This window comes from Aethalodelphis obliquidens, unplaced genomic scaffold (assembly GCF_003676395.1).
Source record: "Aethalodelphis obliquidens isolate GAN/ISIS:26980383/991018 unplaced genomic scaffold, ASM367639v1 scaffold92, whole genome shotgun sequence".
Classification (NCBI taxonomy): domain Eukaryota; kingdom Metazoa; phylum Chordata; class Mammalia; order Artiodactyla; family Delphinidae; genus Aethalodelphis; species Aethalodelphis obliquidens.
The window spans coordinates 3,597,310-3,618,725 of record NW_020838036.1 but is presented as its reverse complement, the minus strand read 5'-3'; the positions used below and the strand labels follow the sequence as shown (position 1 = coordinate 3,618,725).

The following is a 21,416-nucleotide window of genomic DNA, read 5'->3' as shown; positions in this document are numbered from 1 at the left end:
CAGAATACATACTTCAAACACACACACACACACACACACACACACACACACACAACTGCAACACAGTGCCTTTAACCACCTGAATGGTCAATAAATATTTGTGGAACAGTTGTGTTAATTATGGTTGGTTTATATACAAAAATTTGTGAGGAATTTTGTTTGAATGCACTAGGTAAGCTGATATAGAAAATCGGTGGCAATCCCTTTTACTATCAATATGATTTTTATCATCAGCTACAACTCAACAAATGCCTATTGTTAAGTATTAACATTATTTCTAATCAACACAGCAACTCAGTAATGACCTATTATTATCCCCTACTTTCAGTTGAGGAGAATGAGTCTCAGAGAATTTAAGTAATTTGGCCAAGATCACACAGCTAGTAAAGAGCAGAGCTGGGAACTGAACCTTAACCTGCCTTACTTCAAAACTTGCACTCTTTCCATTAGCACATTGTTTCAAAGCACTTTCACAACTATTATCTCATTTGTACTTCACAGTAAAAATATTGGGTTGTCAGGGTTGATGTTCTCCCTCCTCAGTACACCATTCACAGCTGCATCTCCCATCACTACACTCGGACATTCCTCTCTAGTCCTACTGAGAGTCTACCACCACCCCTTTAACAGTCTGCAACCCTATAAAGACCATACCACCACCACTGCCTGAATAAGACTTTTAGAGGTGCTTAGGTAAGTCTAATCATTAAAAGATAGTCTCCTATCATGTGATTTTTAAAATGCTAAACCATAAAATTAAATATTCTCTAAAGGGAACCCTCCTACACTGTTGGTTGGAATGTAAATTGATACAGCCACAATTTGTCCGGAGGATGAACAGAAAGAAGGGGAACCAATGAGAGACTAGCTGTAGCTGTTTGGACAGGCACATGTCACTCTAATTTTTGATTGGTACAAAACTTTTGATACAGCCACTATGCAGGAGAACAGTATGGAGGTTACTTAAAAAACTAAAAGTAGAACTACTATATGACCAAGCAGTCCCACTACTGGGCATATACCCTGAGAAAACCATAATTCAAAAAGAGTCATGGGGCTTCCCTGGTGGCGCAGTGGTTAAGAATCCGCCTGCCAGCGCAGGGGACATGGGTTTGAGCCCTGGTCCAGGAAGATCTCACATGCCGAGCAATGAAGCCCGTGTGCCACAACTACTGAGCCTGCACACCCGAGAGCCCGTGCTGTACAACAAGAGAAGCCACCACAATAAGAAGCCTATGCACCGCAACGAAGAGTAGCGCCCTGCTCGCCACAACTAGAGAAAGCCCACGCACAGCAACGGAGACCCAGCGCAGCCAAAAATAACTTAATTAATTAATTAATTTTTTTAAAAAAGAGTCATGTACCACAGTGTTCATCGCAGCACTATTTACAATTGTCAGGACATGGATGCAACCTAAATGCCCATTTACAGATGAATGGATAAAGAAGATGTGGCACATATATACAATGGAATATTAATCAGCCATAAAAAGAAACAAAATTGAGTTATTTGTAATGAGGTGGGTAGACCTAGAGTCTGTCATACAGAGTGAAGTAAGTCAGAAAGAGAGAGACAAATACCATATGCTAACACATATATATGGAATTTAAGAAAAAACAATGTCATGAAGAACCTAAGTGTAAGACAGGAATAAAGACACAGACCTACTAGAGAATGGACTTGAGGATATGGGGAGGGGGAAGGGTGAGCTGTGACAAAGTGAGAGAGTGGCATGGACATATATACACTACCAAACATAAGGTAGATAGCTAGTGAGAAGCAGCCGCATAGCACAGGGAGATCAGCTCGGTGCTTTGTGACTGCCTGGAGGGGTGGGATAGGGAGGGTGGGAGGGAGGGAGACAAAAGAGGGAAGAGAAATGGGAACATATGTATATGTATATGTATAACTGATTCACTTTGTTATAAAGCAGAAACTAACACACCATTGTAAAGCAATTATACCCCAATAAAAATGTTAAAAAAAAGAAGACGTGGCACATATATACAATGGAATATTACTCAGCCATAAAAAGGAACGAAATTAAGTTACTTGTAGCAAGGTGGATGCAACTAGAGTCTGTCGTACAGAGTGAAGTAAGTCAGAAAGAGAAAAACAAATACCGTATGCTAACGCACATATATGGAATCTATAAAAACGGTACTGATGAACCTCATGGCAGGGCAGGAATAAAGATGCAGATGTAGAGAATGGACTTGAGGACACTGCGATGTGGGGGATGGGGAAGTTGGGACGAAGTTGGAGAGTATCATTGACATATATACACTACCAAATGTAAAATAGATGGCTAGTGGGAAGCTGCTGCATAGCACAGGGAGATCAGCTTGATGCTTTGTGACCACCTAGAGGGGTGGGATAGGGAGAATGGGAAGGAGGCTCAAGAGGGAGGGAATATGGAGATATACATATACACAGAGCTGATTCACTTTGTTGTACAACAGAAACTAACACAACACTGTAAAGCAATTATACTCCAATAAAGATATTAAAAAATAAAAAATAATTAAATTAAATTAAATGTTCTCTTTAACTGACCAAAATGTACATATGCTGTTTTTTGAGCATTTTTCTAGATTTTCTGTGATCTTTCCTTCTCTCCTCCCCTCCCCCTCTCCCTCTGCTTTCCTTCTCACCTCTGTTTCCCCCTCCCTCTCCCTTTCCCTCTGTCTGTTCTGCCATGCTGATGCCATAAGCTTGGATTTGTCTGCTTTCTGGGTGAACAAGCATTGGCAAATCCCAGAGAGTAGGGTTCCAGGAAGTAAAGGAGAGGACAAGATCCCTATAAGAGGGACATCCCCAAGAGTGGGGTTATAGCAAAGGCCCCTTATTCCACTGGTAGGCTGTGATGGTGGTTACTTCAGCCCTTAGCTAGGGCAGCCTGGTCAGCACATTGCCAGGATTCAATGAAGCCAGAGCACTGAAATCATTAAGCAAATTTGCTAATGCTAGAAGCCATATTGGGCCAGCCTTATAAGGAAAAAATATATATATAGGGCCACCTGAGTGGTGTGATCTAAAGGATGTCAAAATGATATCTCTGTCTCAGGATATCTCTCCCAACAGTAGGGTTTTGAAGGGACTGCAGCCTTTCAGAATACCCTATGAAAATGCAAACACCCCAATAAAGTTCCTTTTAGAGCTCAGTAAGGATTCATTTTCCCAAAATGATAGCTGATCAAGGGAAAAGGCCACCTAAGTATGCAAAGGAAAAGAAATAAAATGAGAAGATGGTAAATACCATAAAAAGAGACGAAGGGGTGACAAATTTTGACTCCAGAGTTGTACTGGGGTAGACTCTATTCCTATTCCATTGCCAGGTGCTTTGGATCCCAGTCACATGAGTAAGGAGAATTCTTAGAAAGCTTTCCAACTTCTAAAGGAATTGAGAATTCCTGTTGCCCCAATGCTGTATAGTCTTGATACAAGAAAAGTTTCAACCTGTACTAAGAACATAGTGGGTTAAACTTAAAATGCTGCAAGCCTCTAACCATAGGAATAACATGTTGAACAAAACAGACACCAGCGTGGGACTGCCCTCAAGGGGTAGCTGGGCATTGTGCCAGAGGTCTGTGAGGTAACCTGTCCTGTTCACTCTTTCAGGCTGGAAGAGGGATGGGTAGGAGCTTGAGTTGCTTGAAGATGCAGCCTAGCCATCTTTGAGAAGACCCCAGTAGAAACCGAAAATGTTTCAGATTGTACATTGCCAACAAAATAAAATTATGATTCTTAGTGCAATGTACAAAGTAGAATTTCATCTTATTCAAACTTTCCCTTCCCTTTCTCCCTAAGTTAACAATTAACATATGTAACTTATTAACATAACTGAGCATAACTGTGCAGTCTTTATATCTGTTAAATGGACATTTGTCTTTTTTCTATAAAAATTCATTTGCCAGTTTTTTTAAAAAAAAACCTCATTTACTTAAAATATTTTCATAACTATTCTAAATCTCCATAATTTCCATCATGTTGTGAATGTAAGGAGAAGAACTAAAGTATAGTGGAAACATGATGAGAGTTTGGATGTAATTACTTTTCTATTCTTACTTGACTAATTCAGGATATTAAAATTACTCTAGGCATTTTGACAAAAGTAAGTGTAGCTCTTCTTTCCACTCAAAATAGAATAATTCTCTATGTTTAGACAGTTTGGAACTTGTACTTAAGGACTTTGAATGTGGTCTTTGCTCTTTAGCAGGGGTGGTGGAGAGGTCCATGCATTTGCCCACTGAATAAATATGTCCGTAAGCAAGGCACTATTCAGTGCTTTAGTCCATGGACTTTTTAAACATCTCTCTTGGCTGCTCCACAATCTCTTTGTTAATCATCTCATCTTCATGCTCAGGTGCCTCCAGTTCTAATTCTAGAGCATTATTTGGTAAACTAAATCATCCATAACCCAGCCAGGAAGAAAAGAATAGCTCCCGAGTGGTGAAAATCAAGCTGTAAAATCCATGCACTGTAAATTTCTTCATATGAGAGCCCCTGTTCAGCCCTTACACAATTCTAGCAAGTTGAACTCTCTAGTTTCCCAATTCACAGATGCTTAAAAAGAATAAATTAAAATGATGTTTCTGCTGCTATAGCTGCTTATCATCATAGTCAACCTTCACTGGGTATTACTAGCTGCTAGACACTGTGCTAAGCCTTTTAAATGTATTATTTCGTTAAATCTTTGCAAAGACTCTATAAAGTTAAGTACCACTAATAGCTCCATTTTACAGTTTTATAAGCTGAATTTTATTTTTTTAATTTAAATTTTTTATATAAGCTGGATTTTAGACTAAATTTTAGAAGAACTAAATAATTTGCCAAATTTGCCTATACTTAGTATAGAAAGGTATATAGTTAACAGCGTGGAGGGCTATATGACAGTTTGATAGCAAAAGAGTAGAAAAATACAAAGTGAAAAAAAATTACAAGAAGTTGGAAAGTATAGCAATTTGGAGGTATTTAATTTGGAGACTGGCCACTTTATACCTCTCAATAGCTTTCAGAAGGCAACATGGTGTTAAACACAGTAAAGGAGCTGGTTTGTATAAGTATGAGCCCAAACCATTAAAAAATAAATCAAATTACACTCAAAATAATCTACTTAAGAATGGAGAAATAAGTGTAATGCATTCTATAAATATTTCTCAGAATTTTTTTAATTGGTAAGGTAAATATCAACTGTGTGTTTTGGATTCTCAAAGGGAAGGCTCCAGTTATCTAAAAAATTCACATAACCAGAACACATTATTTCCTGATGATGGTGGTATTTTTATGTGTGTTGTGTTTCTAAAGAATAAAACATCAAAAGGAAGGGAGGTAATATCATTTGATTTGCAAAAGGTTTTACTTTTCTTTTCAAAGTCTCTGCATTAAGGTTCAGCTTGTCCAGTCTGTCAGTTTGCTGTGGTTTGGGCATATTCCATCACCAGGGTTTATCCCATTATGCTGATTAATGTAGAACTGACCATTTTTAAAGGAGACTTTGGACCATGAATAACCTGATGTGTGATTTGATTTGGCCAGAGACAGTTCCCAACCGCACTCCTTACTAGGACAAAAATGAGTCTTACCTAAAATGGCCACATGGCCCATGCCCAGGGCGTGACTGTGATTTGTCATGAGAAGAGAAGGTGAGGTCTTGAGCAAGGTCATTTCTCAAGAGGTCAGCCCTTAGTGGGATACCTGGGTGCTGCCTAGAACACCTGAGTGGCTCAGGGAAGGATGGGAACCCTGGGCCAAGACATTCAGAATGAGCCAGGGACCCTGCAAGACTGTTACAAGTACCTTTCAACAAAGTTGAACTCCTCTAAAATCTTATCCTATTATACTTTGTCTAGATCTGTCCATGGTAAAATTCCCAAGAAAACATTGCAGGGAGGGACCCTAGGGACTGAGTAGGTGGGTGGGGGAAGGGACTAAGGTGCTGCAGGCTGCTCTCTGAGTAAGAATTAAACAAACAGCCCAGTGTGGATAGAGTGATGGGAGGTTACATTAGACGGACATAAAAAATAAAGTCCCAAACCACTGTGGTCATTCAGAAATGTTTGCAACTTTTCACAAGGGCAGTGGCATTACTCCCAATTTCCTGGCCAAATATTTATTAAAGTAACCAAGGGCTGAGTACATGAGGCAGCCTCACATGGGCGCAACATCCTACTTTCCTTGCTGCGCTAAACTGAGAGGTACTGTCAAAAAAACTCTTCCACACTCGAAATAGCTACGCTAGAGAGGAGAGTTGGAACGTGTTCTGGGAGTGGGTGTGTTTGTTTGAGTTCAGTGTATGCAGAAAAGGCAAGTCTCCACAGTCATTCACACACTTCCCTTCTCAGCGATGGGTACGCAGACAGCCGAGCTCCTGGACTAAGTCTCTGAATGGTAATGTACATTTATAAAGATTATTTTCTTAACTATTTTGAGGCATTTTATAAATAACGTGCATGTGTCTGCTGAGCGCATATATATATTTTGTCAACTTTTGCTTGTTTTCTCCTGAGGCTGGCCTTGTGTGGTTACTTACGTGGTATGATTTCTGAGGTGTCAGAAAGAGCTCCCCCCTACCTCCTACCCCAGCCACCCAAAAATATCTCTTGGGTTGGCCCACCACAGAACTTAAAATCCCCACATTGCTCAAACATTTGATTTAGTCATTGAAAGCAGCTGTTAAAATCCAAGTGTTACATTGGGATATTAGGCAGACATTAGAAATTAAAGACTATATAAAACAGGAAAAAATATGGAGAAATTGCTTCTAATATAATGCTCACTTTCAAAAGAAGAATGCAAAATAAATACACAGATTTGGTCAGATGCTGTTCTTAAAATGTCATGGGGTCAGAGCCAGCATATATGACCCAGTTCATGAATATGAGCCTATAGTAAAAGAAATCCAGCACTGCTGGGCAAGTTTTGTCATGATTTATTTTGAATGAGTGCTTTCCACAGTTTCTGATCCTCAGATCCCACTCTCTTCACAGTGTATCTGACACCTCTCTTTGCTGAGTTCCGGGGGCTCACAGTGACCTCCTGTTAATCAACCTTGGTGGGGCCCAAATCCCCACTTTCTGGAAAACTCAAGGAGCCTGACATCTGCCTGTGAGGAGCTTTTAGAAAGACCTCACAAGCGCTCACCCACTCTCTCTTGGCAGCAAACTGCCAAACCAAGTCCATTTCCTCAAAAGATGGTGGAGGACTTAGCAGCCTCCTATATTGCTCTGAAATTGGAGAATGAAATTCTGCAGGCTCAAGTGCAGCGGCTGTTGGAGGAAAATGCTGCCTTGCAGTCCCAGATCCCAGAGCTCCAGAAGCCCCAAGCAGCCAAAGAGGATGAACCACTCCAGAAGCACTCAGAGGCCCAGGAGACCCAGAGACCCCCAGAGACCCTGGATTTCCCAGCAGCCTTGGAACCCCAAGAGCCCCCAGAGGTCAAGGAGTCCCAGAAGCCAAGAGAGTCTCAGGACCTCCCATCCTGGGAGCCCTCAGCAGCCCAGGAGCCCCAGAAATCCTTGGAGCCCCCAGCAGATCCAGAGTTCCTGGAGCCCCCAGCAACCCAGGATCCCCAGGCACCTCCAATGGTCCACGAGCTCGCAGGAGCCTGGGAATCCCATAAGCCCTCAGAGGCCAAGGAGCCTCAGAAGCTCCCAATGGCCCAGGAGGTCCAGAAGCCCACAGAATTCAAGGAGGTTCAGGAGCCTCCAGATACCCAGGATGCCCCAGCAGGCCCCGGGACCCAGAATTCAGAGCTCCAGGATCCCCCAAATGCTCAGGAGTTCCAGGAGGCACCAAAATGCCAGGACACTTCAACTCACCTGGAGTCCCTTGAGTTTCTTGCCCCCCAGGAGCTCCAGGATCCTTCAGATGTCCAGGAGTTCCTAGGACTCTTAACAGCCAAGGAGTCCCTGGACAGCCTAACAGCTGCTGAAACATCAGCAGCTTCAGAGTTTCCACAGTCTTCCAATGGGTTAGAGGCTGAAGCTTTCCCTCTAGAATACCCTTTAGCCTTCAATGGGGATGCCCAGAAGCTTCCTGAGTTTCTGGTTCAATTGAATAGCTACATGAGAGTCAGAGGGCACCTGTATCCCACCGAAGCAGCTCTGGTAAGCTTTGTTGGCAACTGCTTCTCAGGTGAAGCAGGAAAGTGGTTCCAGCCCTTAGTAGATATCCAAAGTCCCTTGCTGGAGCAATTTGAAAGTTTCATACAAGTGCTCCAGGATACTTTTGACAATCCAGAAAACATGGAAGATGCCAACCACCGCATCCGTAAGCTCTGCCAAGGGGAGGACCATGTCCACCAGTATGCGACCCACTTCCACATCATTGCTCAAGAGCTAAACTGGGATGAAAGCACTCTCTGCATCCAATTTCAGGAAGGGCTTGCCAGTTCTATACGAGATGAACTGTCTCACACAAACCCAGCCACCAACCTATCTGACCTGATTACCCAATGCATCACACTAGAAGAGAAGTTAAGTGGTAAGCCTGATCTAAGTCCACAAGAGGCAAGTCCATCTCAGGAGAAAGCTGGGTTTGATAGTCCACCAGCTGAAAACCATCCTGTGCAGGCTTCAAGCAATCGCCCACACCTCAGTGAAGCCGAACGAGCCCGCCGCCGTGAAGGCCACTTGTGCCTCTACTGTGGTTATCCTGGTCATTTCGCCAGAAATTGCCCTGTCAAGCCTCATCGTGCCCAGCAGGCGGGAAACATCGAGGCCCGGCGGTAAGGGGGAACCCGGGCGGGCCAATCTACAAATATGCCTCCCCCTCACTTCCAATATCCATGTCTCGTACTCTATGGCTTACTGTTGAAATCCGACTGGGAAGACGACAGTTTTTCGAGCAAGCTATGGTGGATTCAGGCTCCTACAGAAACAGCATTGACCATTCTGTGGTTCTTCGAGAGAAGCTGCCCATCCGCAATAACATCTTTCCTCTGATGCTCGAAACCGTAGATGGCCGTCCATTGATTAATGGACCCATAACCAAGGAAACACCACCTGTTGAAGTTAAAATTGGAAACCACGTTGAAGAGCTCCAGTTTGACATTATTCATGCGCCAAGGTACCCTCTGATTCTTGGAATCCACTGGCTTGAAACACATGATCCTAACATCGAGTGGAGTACCCGCACTGTGTCCTTTCCATCCCGTTATTGTCACTACAATTGCTTCAGGCACAGGTGGAATAGAAGACGACGTGATGAAATAATTGCTGGGTAGATCCTATGTCCTAGTGACTGCTCCTAGCAACCTGTCTTCTGTTACCTCAGCTGTCATCAGCGTTTGCTGCTCCCGGAATCTTCCACTGAATCTCTGGCAATGAACTAAGGCTACCTGTACAACAACCCTGCCTCTCGGATCATGGACTTAACCTGACGACTTTGAGCTGCTTTTTTTTTTCCGCCAACCCTGCATGCCCCCCTCTTTGAACCCTGCATTAATGTGGGGATGTTTTAATTATAATTTATACTAACAATATGCATGAGAGTAGATAATAGAAACTAACATTGAAAAAGTATAGTTGTTAGACCGATTTGATTTTTTCCTTATCAAGATTTTCTTTATCACAATTGCAACATCTTTTCAATAAAGAAAATAAATTTGCAAGTGATATTTTTTAAAATTCAATAAACATGGACAACTTCTACTAGTGTTTTAATTCTTTATTGGATTAGCTGAGGGAAGAGAATAAGACAGAAGTAAGTTGGGAGGGAGGGAGGGAATTGGAAGAGTCTCAAAGCTTGAATATTCCAGGAGTAATGACAGGTCAGTGAGCGATGGGGTATAGGGAGATGGAGAAAGTAGGGGGCTGGTTGGAGTGGAGGGAGATTGAATGAGGTATGGAGGGATTAGAGAGAGGATAGAGGGAAAGTTGAGAAGAAGGTTTGGGGGAAATTGAAAGGAGGTTGAAAAGGGTTCAGGGGAGAGCTAGGGAGTGCTGAGGGCAGGGGTGTGGGGAGGGGTAAATTCCTACAAAAATAAGGGGTGCACTGACAGAGACACTGAGCAGCTTTGAAAGCAACCTTCTTGGACTTCATAAGTTAACCAAAGAAAGGCCCTGGAGAAGGTAATAAGACCCCTCAGTGACCCAGCTTTCCTGGTAAAGTGACAAGATCTTATTCCCTGCAGCAGGAAAATTTGCCCTAGAGCTTATGCATGTTAATCTGTTCTTGTCGGTGCACAGGAGTAGGGTGGAAAGAATCAGCTTTCAACACATGCAGATCATTAGTAGCCAACTGTACATGCTCTGCTAGCCATGCTGCTTGCATGACACACAGGAAGAGTCAAGTCAAGGAACTTATGTTCTTATGGACCTGAGAGGGGCTATTGTCCTGACTTAAATCACACAAACAGACAAACTACAGGGTTGTAGGGGTGGATGGAGGGGGCTGGATCTCCAGGTCTCCAGGAATTTCCAGAGATATGAGGAGTATGTTTCCTCTGTGTTTCCAACTCTCCTTTGGGAGTCTTTTACTGAGGCCACTTGAAGGAGATTTTGCCTCTTACTTAGACAAATAATCAAATATATGATCATAACCCTAGAAGGAGATAGGTGAGGAACTTACCATTCATTGAGCCCCTAATATCTTCCAGCTACATCAGGCATATTATACTCATTAATTGTTTCCTTATTTCTCAGAACAACCCAGTGAAGTAGGTATGCTTGCTCCTATTTTATCAATGAGCAACCAGAGCTCCAGCAAATCTAGTTCACTTGCCCAAAGTCATAAGGCTAGCAAGTAGTGGAGGCCTTTTAGGCTTTTGGAGCCTCTGCCCTTTCCCCTATAGCATGCCAATATCCATAATGCGGTGTTGAGAAACAAACAATGTTGTGGCAGCAGAGACTGAAGTTAGATAACCTTAAAAAGTAGAGGAAAACTCAGAAGAAAAATTGCAGGGACCATTCGAAAAGTAATTCTGTTTCCCCAGTTCCCTTGATCTCACCCCAACCCCTTCACACCCCAAACTTCCCTTTGAACCTCTTGGAGAACCTCCTTTTTACTAGTGGTATTTTTTCATGAAAATTGGAAGTCCATGAGCAGTCATTTACCTGTAGGACATGTGCACTAACTAGCAGCATGTGTAACACCCCTTAGATTGTCTACCTAGCCACTTCCATTACCAATCCAAATCCTCTGCAGCCTTAAATTCTACATCTTCTAGTCTCACTGGCTTCCTCTTTCTTCCCTGAACAGTCTAACATATTTCTTCATTATATACCTCCTTGTGGTATGTGGGGACATTTCTTAGGTATATGTACTATATCTCCCCAACCTAACCCCCCCCACACACAAATACTTAGCCTGGGTGCAGAGACAGAATCTTCTACATGCCTACATTTAACAACATAGCCTAATACAGTGCCTGGTACATAAAAGTTCTCCAAAGTGACTGATTCAATGACACTGAATTATCGTTACCCAGAGAAGGGTGCTCATTTATACATCATGGGATTTTCTTATTTTTTTCTCCTACTCAATTGCTCATCTCTACCACCAAAACCCAACACTAGTTGTCAATGTAGAATTCAAGACAAAAAAGTTGTAAGCCTCTATAAAGGAAAAATACCTTTTATTTGTCAAACTACCTGAAGCTAGGAAGACCAACTGTGTTGGTTTCCCCAGGACTGAGAGGATTCATGGGACACAAGACTTTCTGTGTTAAAACTGGGACAGTTCTGGGAAAACTGGGATGGTTGGTCAACCTACCTGGGCTCTAAATTTTTCTATCTGGCTGCAGAGGCTTATTTAACTACAGTACATTTTTTTATTTCAGGAAAAGGATCAATTATTTAATCATAGAATCACAGAATTTATGAGTTGTAAAAGACTCAAGAAGTCTATTCCCTAAATTTTACAAATAAAGGAGCTGAGAAGACTCAGAGAAAGGAAAGTTACTTAACATAGCTCAGAATTACCTGGATCTCCTGACTCCAAATCCAGTGTTCTTTTCACCATAAGCTACAATTCTAACTCAGTAGTTAAAACTCGAGTATGTAGCCAGCACTGAGCTAGGTACTGTGGACAGTGTCTAAAGTATAACATGAGAGGTTTACAATGTGATCAAGGAGAAAAATTTGGCAGGCATTAGACAGTTAGCATAGATAATCAAATGTGTGGTGGTATCAAATATACCAAACTAAAACATTGTACAAGCTGATAAAACTAACAATAATAACTACCATTTAATGAGCACTTGGATTTTGGCAGCTAGGTAATTTATGTATTTGCAACTGTCTTCAAGGTAGATTTTATTAGCCCCATTATACAAATCAAAGAAGTGAAGCTCACTGAGGTGAGGTTACTTGCCAAAGGTCACACTGCTAGGAATTGGTGGGTGCTAAAAACAAACCCTGATCTGTTTCACTCCAAAGCTGAAGTTCTATCCAATACACCACACTGGTTCTCAGGCTGAATGACCTTTACTCTTTAACAATATTTTTAACACTATTTAACAATATTTTTTCACTAGACATGAGTTCTACTACGTTAGAAAAATATATTAATTTGTTAATGCATTCATTTATTTATTAATTCAACAAGCACTTACTGAATGTTTTCTGTGTGTCAGACACAGGCATGGGAGAAGAGGATGAAAAAGGAAGAGGAAGAGAGGTACAAAGATATCTACCGTATGACTCATGGTTCTTGCTCTGACCAAAATTTAATGGGGGAAGCTATTGTGTAACACAGTACTGTGGCATACAGAGGAGAGAGCACTAACTCTGTTATAGGCTGGAAAAGTGTGTCTTGAGTTGGGTCTTGAATGAATCTGATTGGAAACAAGTGGGAGGGCAGGGCTTTCTATATTGAGTAAAGTGTACACAAAAAAAAGCAAGTTGGAGGGCAAATCACAGTGTCTTTAGAAAAGATAGTTCTATTTCACTGGCGAGTAGGGGTGTATGTGCACATCTGTGTAGGGTGGGGGTGTGTAGGTGGGGAGATGAAGATTAACAAGGAAGTTGGAAGTTCCTATCGACCTAAGATGTTCAAACTTTATCTTGTGGGCAATTTGGACTGGAGTCTTTGTTTTTCTTTTTCTTTTTTTTCCCCGTATTAGATTTGGGTGTGTTTCCTCTCTCTTGCTGCAAAGTTATGCACACTCACTGTAAAAAATTCATATATATCACATGTTTATAAAATAAAAGTAGAAGTTTCTCCTTCCTCTTTGCCCGTTATCTCACAAATTAGGAGGTTTTTAAGTGGAAAAGAAACGTGATTAGTTTATATTTTAGGAATTTGACAGTGTGATGTGGAAAATGATAAGGGAGAACGTGACAAAGTACCCCCATTCTTTTTTACCTTCTTAGATTTTATGAAGATGGATCAAACCATCAAAGGTAAAATATTAAAAGTAAATTAAGCCCAGTTTTCTTCAAATATTTATTTTGAGTTTTTATTATGAGCAAGACAATGAAATATGCACAAACATAAATGAACAATGTCCCTTCCAGCAAAACTTCTACAGTCTAGTAACAGATAAATGTTCATGAATTATAAGAAACTACCTTTCCATTTGGGGCTTTTCAGTTTTAAATTTTAAAGACTTTAACTGGAGAGGTTTTTCTGAAAAAATATATTCTGCAATATCTGGCACAGATAAAGAGAAAACAGCTAACTTTAGCTAACTTTTTTAGCTAACTTCCTTCTTTAGCTAACTTTTCTAAGTTTAAACTTTAACAGGAAAAGCTATACATTTTAGTAGCTTCTCTTTCTAGTTTGTTTTCTTAACAAATATTTCATATTTCATGCTATTAAAGTATGCCTGGAGTAGTCATGGTCATTCCATAGAAGGATTTATACATGCTCCAGTTCTTAAAGTACCTGTATATTTCTAAAGTTATGTTTTTAAAAGGTTTTTTTAGGGATAGATGATTTTAAACATTCTTAATGCAATAAACATGTATATCTAGCATATTTCTAGATATGAAATATTAAAATACAAGAGCAATATAAGGGTCAGGACACTAGGGGTCAGGAGATTAAGATTAAATTCCTGAGTTTGTCACTTACTAGCTATACAACCCATATTGTTTATGAAATGAGTAATACAATACTTGCTTTACCTACCCAACAGAATTAGAGAAAGCATCAAATGAAAAATCTCATGTTTAAAAAGCATTATGAAATAAACAACAAGGTCCTACTGTATAGCACAGTAGCAATATCCTGTAATAAATCATAATGGAAAAGAATATGAAAAAGAATATATATATAAAACCCATATATATATATATATATATCTGAATCACTTTGCTGTACACCAGAAACTAACACATTATAAATCAACTATATTTCAATAAAATTTGTTAATTAAAAAAATTTTTAAAACATTATGAAAGTTGAAAATGCTACATAAATAAAAGGTATTATGATAGCTTATGTTTGTAATAATGATCCCAAAGACCTTCAAGACATTAAAACGCCTGTTTAAATTAATTTCAATTTCACATACTTCTAGTATCTTCTACATGCCAGGTACTCTATATTGTCAATCAAAGCAAGATCCAATTAAGTTTAATATAATTATTGTATTAAGTAGTTTTTTGATATTATTATAATCAAATTATTTGAAAACAGGAAAAATAATTTTTGTCATATATACCAACACTCTATTTACCAGAATATTATGTTATTTAAAATGACAATTCCTTCCTAGGGCATATCAACTAAATGATAATATAATTGGTCTGAGCTTGTTTCTTCATCTACTTAACTCAACCTAAAGAAAACAAGTTAGAACAAGACTAATATTTATGTCCCTACCAAAATAAAACTAAATTAAAAACTAAAACTCATAAGACTGTTATCGATTCCCTTTCCAAGTTATATGATTTCTAGGTAAAAAACAATTGAAAGTTAAAAGATCAAACTGTAGTGGCCTCTGAGTAAGTCATAATATCTGTAGGAAACAACTGCCATCATCATTTAATATGAATAACAAGGCTCTCACTTCAGTTATTATTCTGCCACACAGTGATTCTAATATGTGAGAAAGTTTGGTGAAGTGTTTTAGTTTGGAGAATGTGGGACATGTTCTAACCAGGTTGGTGGGGGAGGGGAGAAGTGACAAATGCCAACAGTAGTCAACTAACTGTGTCTTACTTGGCTTAAATGGGAGGACCATTATGTCTTCCGACACCGATGAAAATGGGACATGGCATAGAAATACAGAATAGTCATATGCGCACAGGACATCTGGCAACCTAGAATTCGCATGAGAAAAGAAAGCATGAAATTTTACAACCACACAGAACAAAATGTCTGAAACTCTATAGCTGAGTTCACTGTTTTTCTTAGCCTTTCACATTGCTTTTTTTCCTGTCAGTTATACCACAGATACCACATAATAGGCAAAAAGTGAACCAGCTGCACTACCAGTGAAACTCTTCTGATTATTAGAAGAAAAGACAGTTAAATGTCAATATTATTAAAGGCATCAAAAAGGTGAATACCAAAGGGAATTTCCATATTTCAATTTCTACTTTTATAATATTGCTTTCTGTTATAAAATTGGACGTGCATTTGAAGCAGTGAGGGAGAGACCAATCAGAGACAAATGACACAAGAATTAACAATATTTAATGGAAAATGTTAATATGTTCCAAAAGTTTTTAAATAAGTATGCTAAAATAAAATATAGAAAACAAGATTTCTGACATGGAAATACCAGAAATTGGTGGTCCCAACAGCCTTCTCATACTCCCTGTCTCCTCTCCAGGTCTGCTCTCTTTCTGGGCCCTTTTCTTTCGCAGATAATTAATCATCAATAACTTGCAATAAGAAGCTTTTCTCTTCACTGCCTTTCATATGAAGAATAAAAGTAGATGAGAAATCCTCTTTACACTAATTTAATAACTTTGTTAAAGCCTTTTGAAAACAATAAATATGTTGTTTTATATATGGAGAATGCATAGGGCCAGGGTTAAGAAGTTTTAATCCTGCCACATGGTGAGGTCAAGTGAGGAGCAGAGGAGTAGTCAGGATTACCTAAATTTCAGATTTAGTTTATAACTTGGCCTCTTACCTTGAGTAAGACAATTGACCTCTCTTCTGAGGCTCAGTTTCTTCAAAGGAAAAATTATGATGGTGTTATTTATGCTGCCTAACTTAGTAAAATATTGCAAAGAGTAATTTAGTTACTCAATAAAGTCTATTGTTAAATTCTATTATATCTCAGACACTGAATTAGGATAAAATGAGATAATAAATATCAAGGTAGCAAGCCCAGTTATAAGTTAGAGTGTTATCATTGCTCTAAAAGCTGCCTAACTCTCCAAGGGATATAGTTTTGCACAAAGAATAAAAGGGACATCAATTTAATACCTTCTTTTGTATTTTATATTCTAGAAAATTTCCATTATTACCTCACACTGTCTAGCCTATAAAATTAGAAGAATTACATAAGAATTAATATTTTTACTCCCTATGGCTGTGCAAACTCTCAGGTTGGTTATCATTTAAAAGAGCACAGACATGCATAGCAACTATCATTATTATTACTATTATTTCTATTCAGTTTTTTATTGATTACTCATAAAGAAAAGACAACTAAATGTTTAACAAGCAAGCACCTATTGTTCACCACACTCTGTGCTAGCTATTTTACCTATGAAATCTCATTTAAACCTAACAAATGTTTAGCAAGGTATATATTATTCTCCCCATTTTATAGGTCCAGTAACCAAGTCCTAGGGAGGCGAAGGTCACTTGGAGAAACTGAAATTCTAAAACAAACTTAAGTCTCTCTCTCAAATCTCATGCTTTTTCTGACCCATAGAAAAAATACTGTAGCTGGAATAGTCCATTTTTACTGATAGAGACACTGCTGCCAAGAGAAGTCAGATTCTCCATGGAGGCCATACAGCAAGTTAGTTACAGAGCCAGATCTAGAATGCACGTCTTCTGTTTTCCAGTTTAATGTATTTTTCCTTTAAATTTTACTAAATGTATATGGTGCCCATTTAACTATATTCACCAACTATGATTAATCAATTAATTGAATAAGAAGTTAAGCATAATTATTCTTAATGTTTATAATTTATTAAAAACTGTTTTCCACAGGAACTAAATTTAAAAATAAAACGTATTTTAATATATGAACACAAGTTGGAAATTTTTCATTTTCATTTTATATGTTGATTTAGCTAGTAGTTTCCTGCCTTTTTTAAAGTTTTATCAACTTGTTTCCTATTTATTGTTTTTTCAAGTAAAAGAGAAAACACTGTTAAAAACTGCAACTATAAAACACACCACCCAACACTATAAACCAACTAGACATCACGGAATTCTAGAACACTGCATCCAACAACAGCAGAACACATATTCTTGAAGTGAACATGGAACATTCTTCAGAATAGACCATATGCTAGGCCATAAAATATCCATCAATAAATTTAAAAGGATTGAAATCCTACAAAGTATGTCCTCATAATGGAATAAAATTAGAAATCAATAACAGAAGAATATTAGAGAAATTCACAAATATGTGAAAATTAAATATTTCTAAATAACCAATGGTTATTAGAAGAAATCACAAGGGAAATGAGAGAATGCTTTGAGATGAATGAAAAAGAAAACACAACATAACAAAACTTATGCGATGCAGGAAAGCCAGTCCTTAGAGGGAAATTTATGGTTGTGAAGGCCTATATTAATAAAGAAGAAAGCTAACAAGGACCTACTGTACAGAGAACTATATTTAATATCTGGTAATAGCCTGTAATGGAAGAAAAAGAAGAAAGACCTCAAACCAATAACCCAACTTTCTACCTTAAGAAACTAAAAAACAAGCAAACAAACAAACAAAAAAACACAAGCTGAACACAACTAAGGCAAAAGGAGGGAAATAATAACATTTAGAGCAGAAATTAATGAAACAGAGTACAGAAAAATAATAGAAAAAAATCAACAAATCCAAAAGTTGATTTTTTTTAAAAGATCAACAAAATTGGTAATCCTTTAGATAGACTGTCTTATACTCCCTTACTCCTGTTTCTCATCTCCCTGATAAACTGTCAATGCTCAAGTCCTTATCTCGGATTCTAAACTTGAAATTTTGAGTATTCTAGTTTTGTCATTTACTTATTGTGTGACTTGACTATTTCAGTTTCAGTTTCTTTACCATTGATTGAGAAGTGCAATACCACAAAAGAACACTAGGTTTGGGGTCAATAAACTTGGGTTTTAATGAAGTTCAGCTTTGCCTTTTTACAGCTGTGAAATCTCAATCAAGTTCCTTAATCTCTCCAAACCTATTTCCCCATTTGCAAAATGAAGAGTTAGACCTCCCTCATGAGGCTGTTGAGAATATCAAATAAGGACACAAAAAGTGAGAATGTTTTGGAACTTATAAATCACCGTCCAGATATGAGATTCTCTTTATAAGTAGAAGGCAGGAAAAAATACCATTCTTAATTGACAGGTGGCAGTAAAGAAATTGCTTTGATGCATCCTAATTCAAGTACAATGATGCCAAATTTGTTGTATTAGGTCATTTTACACTTACTGAGAAGCATGTTCCCACACTTCACCGGGGCTGATATTCTAAGCCTTCAAAAACAAAAATAAAACCATGAATTTCTACCTCTTAAAACAGCTGGAAAGCACAGAATAGCTCCCATCATTTCTTGCCATCAGCTGGATGGTGTACAATGGCCTGCATTTGACCTGGAGGGGCTACAAGTGTCCAAGCCTGGCAGTAACAGGTCCAATACTAGTTGGTCATTGTTTTCCTCTAAGAATTAATTGCTAAAAAGCAAATCAAGTAGGAAAATCTCAAAAGATGAGACTTATTCTCTAGTATACTACAAGTTGCCAACATCTGGGTGAGCCATTTATCAGTGAAATACCAGGCATACCAGCAAGAGATTTGATCAATGATTTAGAGAATATCTACTCATAATTTAGTTATCAACATCAGCCATCTTGCTGTTTTATGGGAAGAGAATGTAAGACATCCCACTAATAGAGAACGTTTGTTGATAATAACTTCTTTACATTTTTTCATTAATTCTTAATTATAAAAGTGGATGGTTCATATGAAGTCTTAGATAAAGAAGGAACTCAGATCCAGGGTGCCACTAAGGAGGAAGTTGGGTGGGGGGAAGGACTCAAGAATGGTTCTTCTTGGCTTTGGAATAAATCCTTAATAGGGCTATTGCAGGTCCATAAAGTACTCCCTTGACAATCCACTCTTTTCATTTCAGCCAAGCAAAGGGTTTCTTGGTATTCTTCTTCAAACACCTTTTTACCCCTACTGTCATGCCAAAGAAGATATGCTGATTTCCTAGACAACCTACTCATTTTAGGAACTATGAAGGAAATGGATGCCACCACTGTAAATAGGTCAGGGAAACAGAGACCTTTGATTATCTGCCTTTCCCATTCTTACCCCCACCAACCATAAGCACAGCCTGGCTGTAGCACTAAAAACAGAACCCTTTTTCTGTCAAGTACTATTTACTCAAAAAGGGGGAAATTCAATCAAGAGTCAACACACAAGTCAAAACTATCTTTAACAATTCAAGTTTTTTGAAGAGTAGTGGACAGAGGTTCAATTCCTCTGCTATTTTAGTTCAGAAAATGAAACAAAGTTTTCTTAAAATAAGTGTAAAAATAATAATACTCTTTGAAAATGAAAAAGAGATACTTGGTTGGGGAAATGCCAGGATTGGGGAGTGGTGAAACAATACAAATTGAAATGATAAAATGAAGGACATCTCTCCCACTCTGGAACAGATCTCCAAACCTCTGAATTCTGTGACTCATCTGGAAGTCTCCCTGCTCTCACTCCTACCCTATTCTGGATTCCTAGAAATTCCTACCCCCTCAAACCCTGCAAGTTGTGTCCTTCCCTTTTCTCCAGATTTGGACCGTCTTTAAAAAATGTTGTCTCTCCCTGCAATAGCCTCTTTGATTTGGCCAGGTAGTTATGCTGTGGTTGTTTGGTTTTTTCCAAGTCCCTGGTATTTTTGATCTCTAGCCACACATATCCTGAGTTTTTAGATAGTTTCCAGGCTTTCTCTGAGTTATTGACTTTTTCAATTCTAACTCCCAGTTTTTTTTCCTACCCAATGTCTGCATTTTGTCAATGTTCCATTTTCAAAACTAGAAAAACAACCTAATGGATTTCTTTGGTTTTTCATCTCCCTAAATGAAGTTGAATTTACTGGAATTTCAAAGTTCAAAGGAACTATGAAGGTCATCAAATCCAGCTCACTTGTTGGAATTTTAATCTCCCTCTGTTCCCCCAATCTCCATACCCTAACTGTGGACCCCTTTGACTATTCTTAGATTTAGCTGCTATCTTTCATTCTGTAGCTTCCTCCTTGGGACTGCAGAGAACAAAACTGTTGCCATTGCCCTGTGACAACATTTCAGCTATCTGAATAAGCTTACCTATCCATCATTCCACTGAAACCCCAAGCCTCTTCCAGATAAAAAACAAACAAACAAACAAAATAAACCAGTCCCTTTGACAGTTATTTTATACTCCATATTTCAAAGCCCTACAACAAGCATTCTTGTTGTTTTCCTCAGAATAATTTTATCTTTAATAACATTATATATGTTCTGGCCACAAAGAGAAAAGTCCTCTGTCTTTGAGTACCATGTTTACCTTATGGACATTGAGAATATAACCACTAGTATGCTTAAATTTATGCTGACGTTTTAGCTTTTAGCATAAGTGAGTTTAACAATGGGATAAAAAACTAGTGACATGCTCTGCTTAAATGTCAAGAGATCCTTTCCTGATCTCCCTCTGCCAAGTAGGTTAAATGACCTTGGATTTTTCCCCTATAGCATTTTCAACACTGTAACTTATTTTTGTAATTATTTGTTTAATTCTATCTCTCTCAATAGAGTATGAGCTTCAATAGAGCGAAGAGTAAATAATAAAGTTTGTCTATATGCAGGTGCTACCATAGTGCCTGGCACATATTAGAGCCCTCACATATATTTATTGATAGAATGCATAAATCAAAGAGCTTTGTTATAGTCCTAGAATTGGAAGGGATCTTAGACATCTTATTTTTCAACTGGGTAAACTGAGGCCTGAAGAGGTCAAAGGATTTATCCAAGATTGCACAGCTGTTTGGTGAGAGATCTGTAATTTTATATTTTGTCATCCCACCCACTCCACTGATATCCAACGATTTTAGGTTATGCTCATATACTTAATCCAGGGCTCTAGCTATACTAGTGACTAAATTGGATAAAATATGGCTATCAAGAATAATTCCCGTATTTATTTTTTTATTTTATTATTTTTCTTGTGGTACGCGGGCCTCTCACTGTTGTGGCCTCTCCTGTTGCGGAGCACAGGCTCCGGACACACAGGCTCAGTGGCCATGGCTCACGGTCCTAGCCGCTCCGCAGCATGTGGGATCTTCCCGGACCGGGTCAC

General features: G+C 38.8%; 1 protein-coding gene across 1 annotated transcript; it reads left to right on the top strand.

The window, feature by feature from the left end:
• Positions 1-7,060: 7,060 nt before the first annotated feature.
• On the top strand, positions 7,061-8,751 carry RTL3 (retrotransposon Gag like 3). Its single transcript, XM_027095647.1, has one exon. The coding sequence runs from the start codon at positions 7,195-7,197 to the stop codon at positions 8,731-8,733; it is 1,539 nt and encodes a 512-aa protein (XP_026951448.1). The 5' UTR covers positions 7,061-7,194; the 3' UTR covers positions 8,734-8,751.
• The last annotated feature ends 12,665 nt before the right edge of the window (positions 8,752-21,416 follow it).

Coding starts and splice junctions, on each gene's coding strand:
- RTL3 (XM_027095647.1), top strand. CDS start 7,195: ATGGTGGAGGACTTAGCAGCCTCCTATATTGCTCTGAAATTGGAGAAT.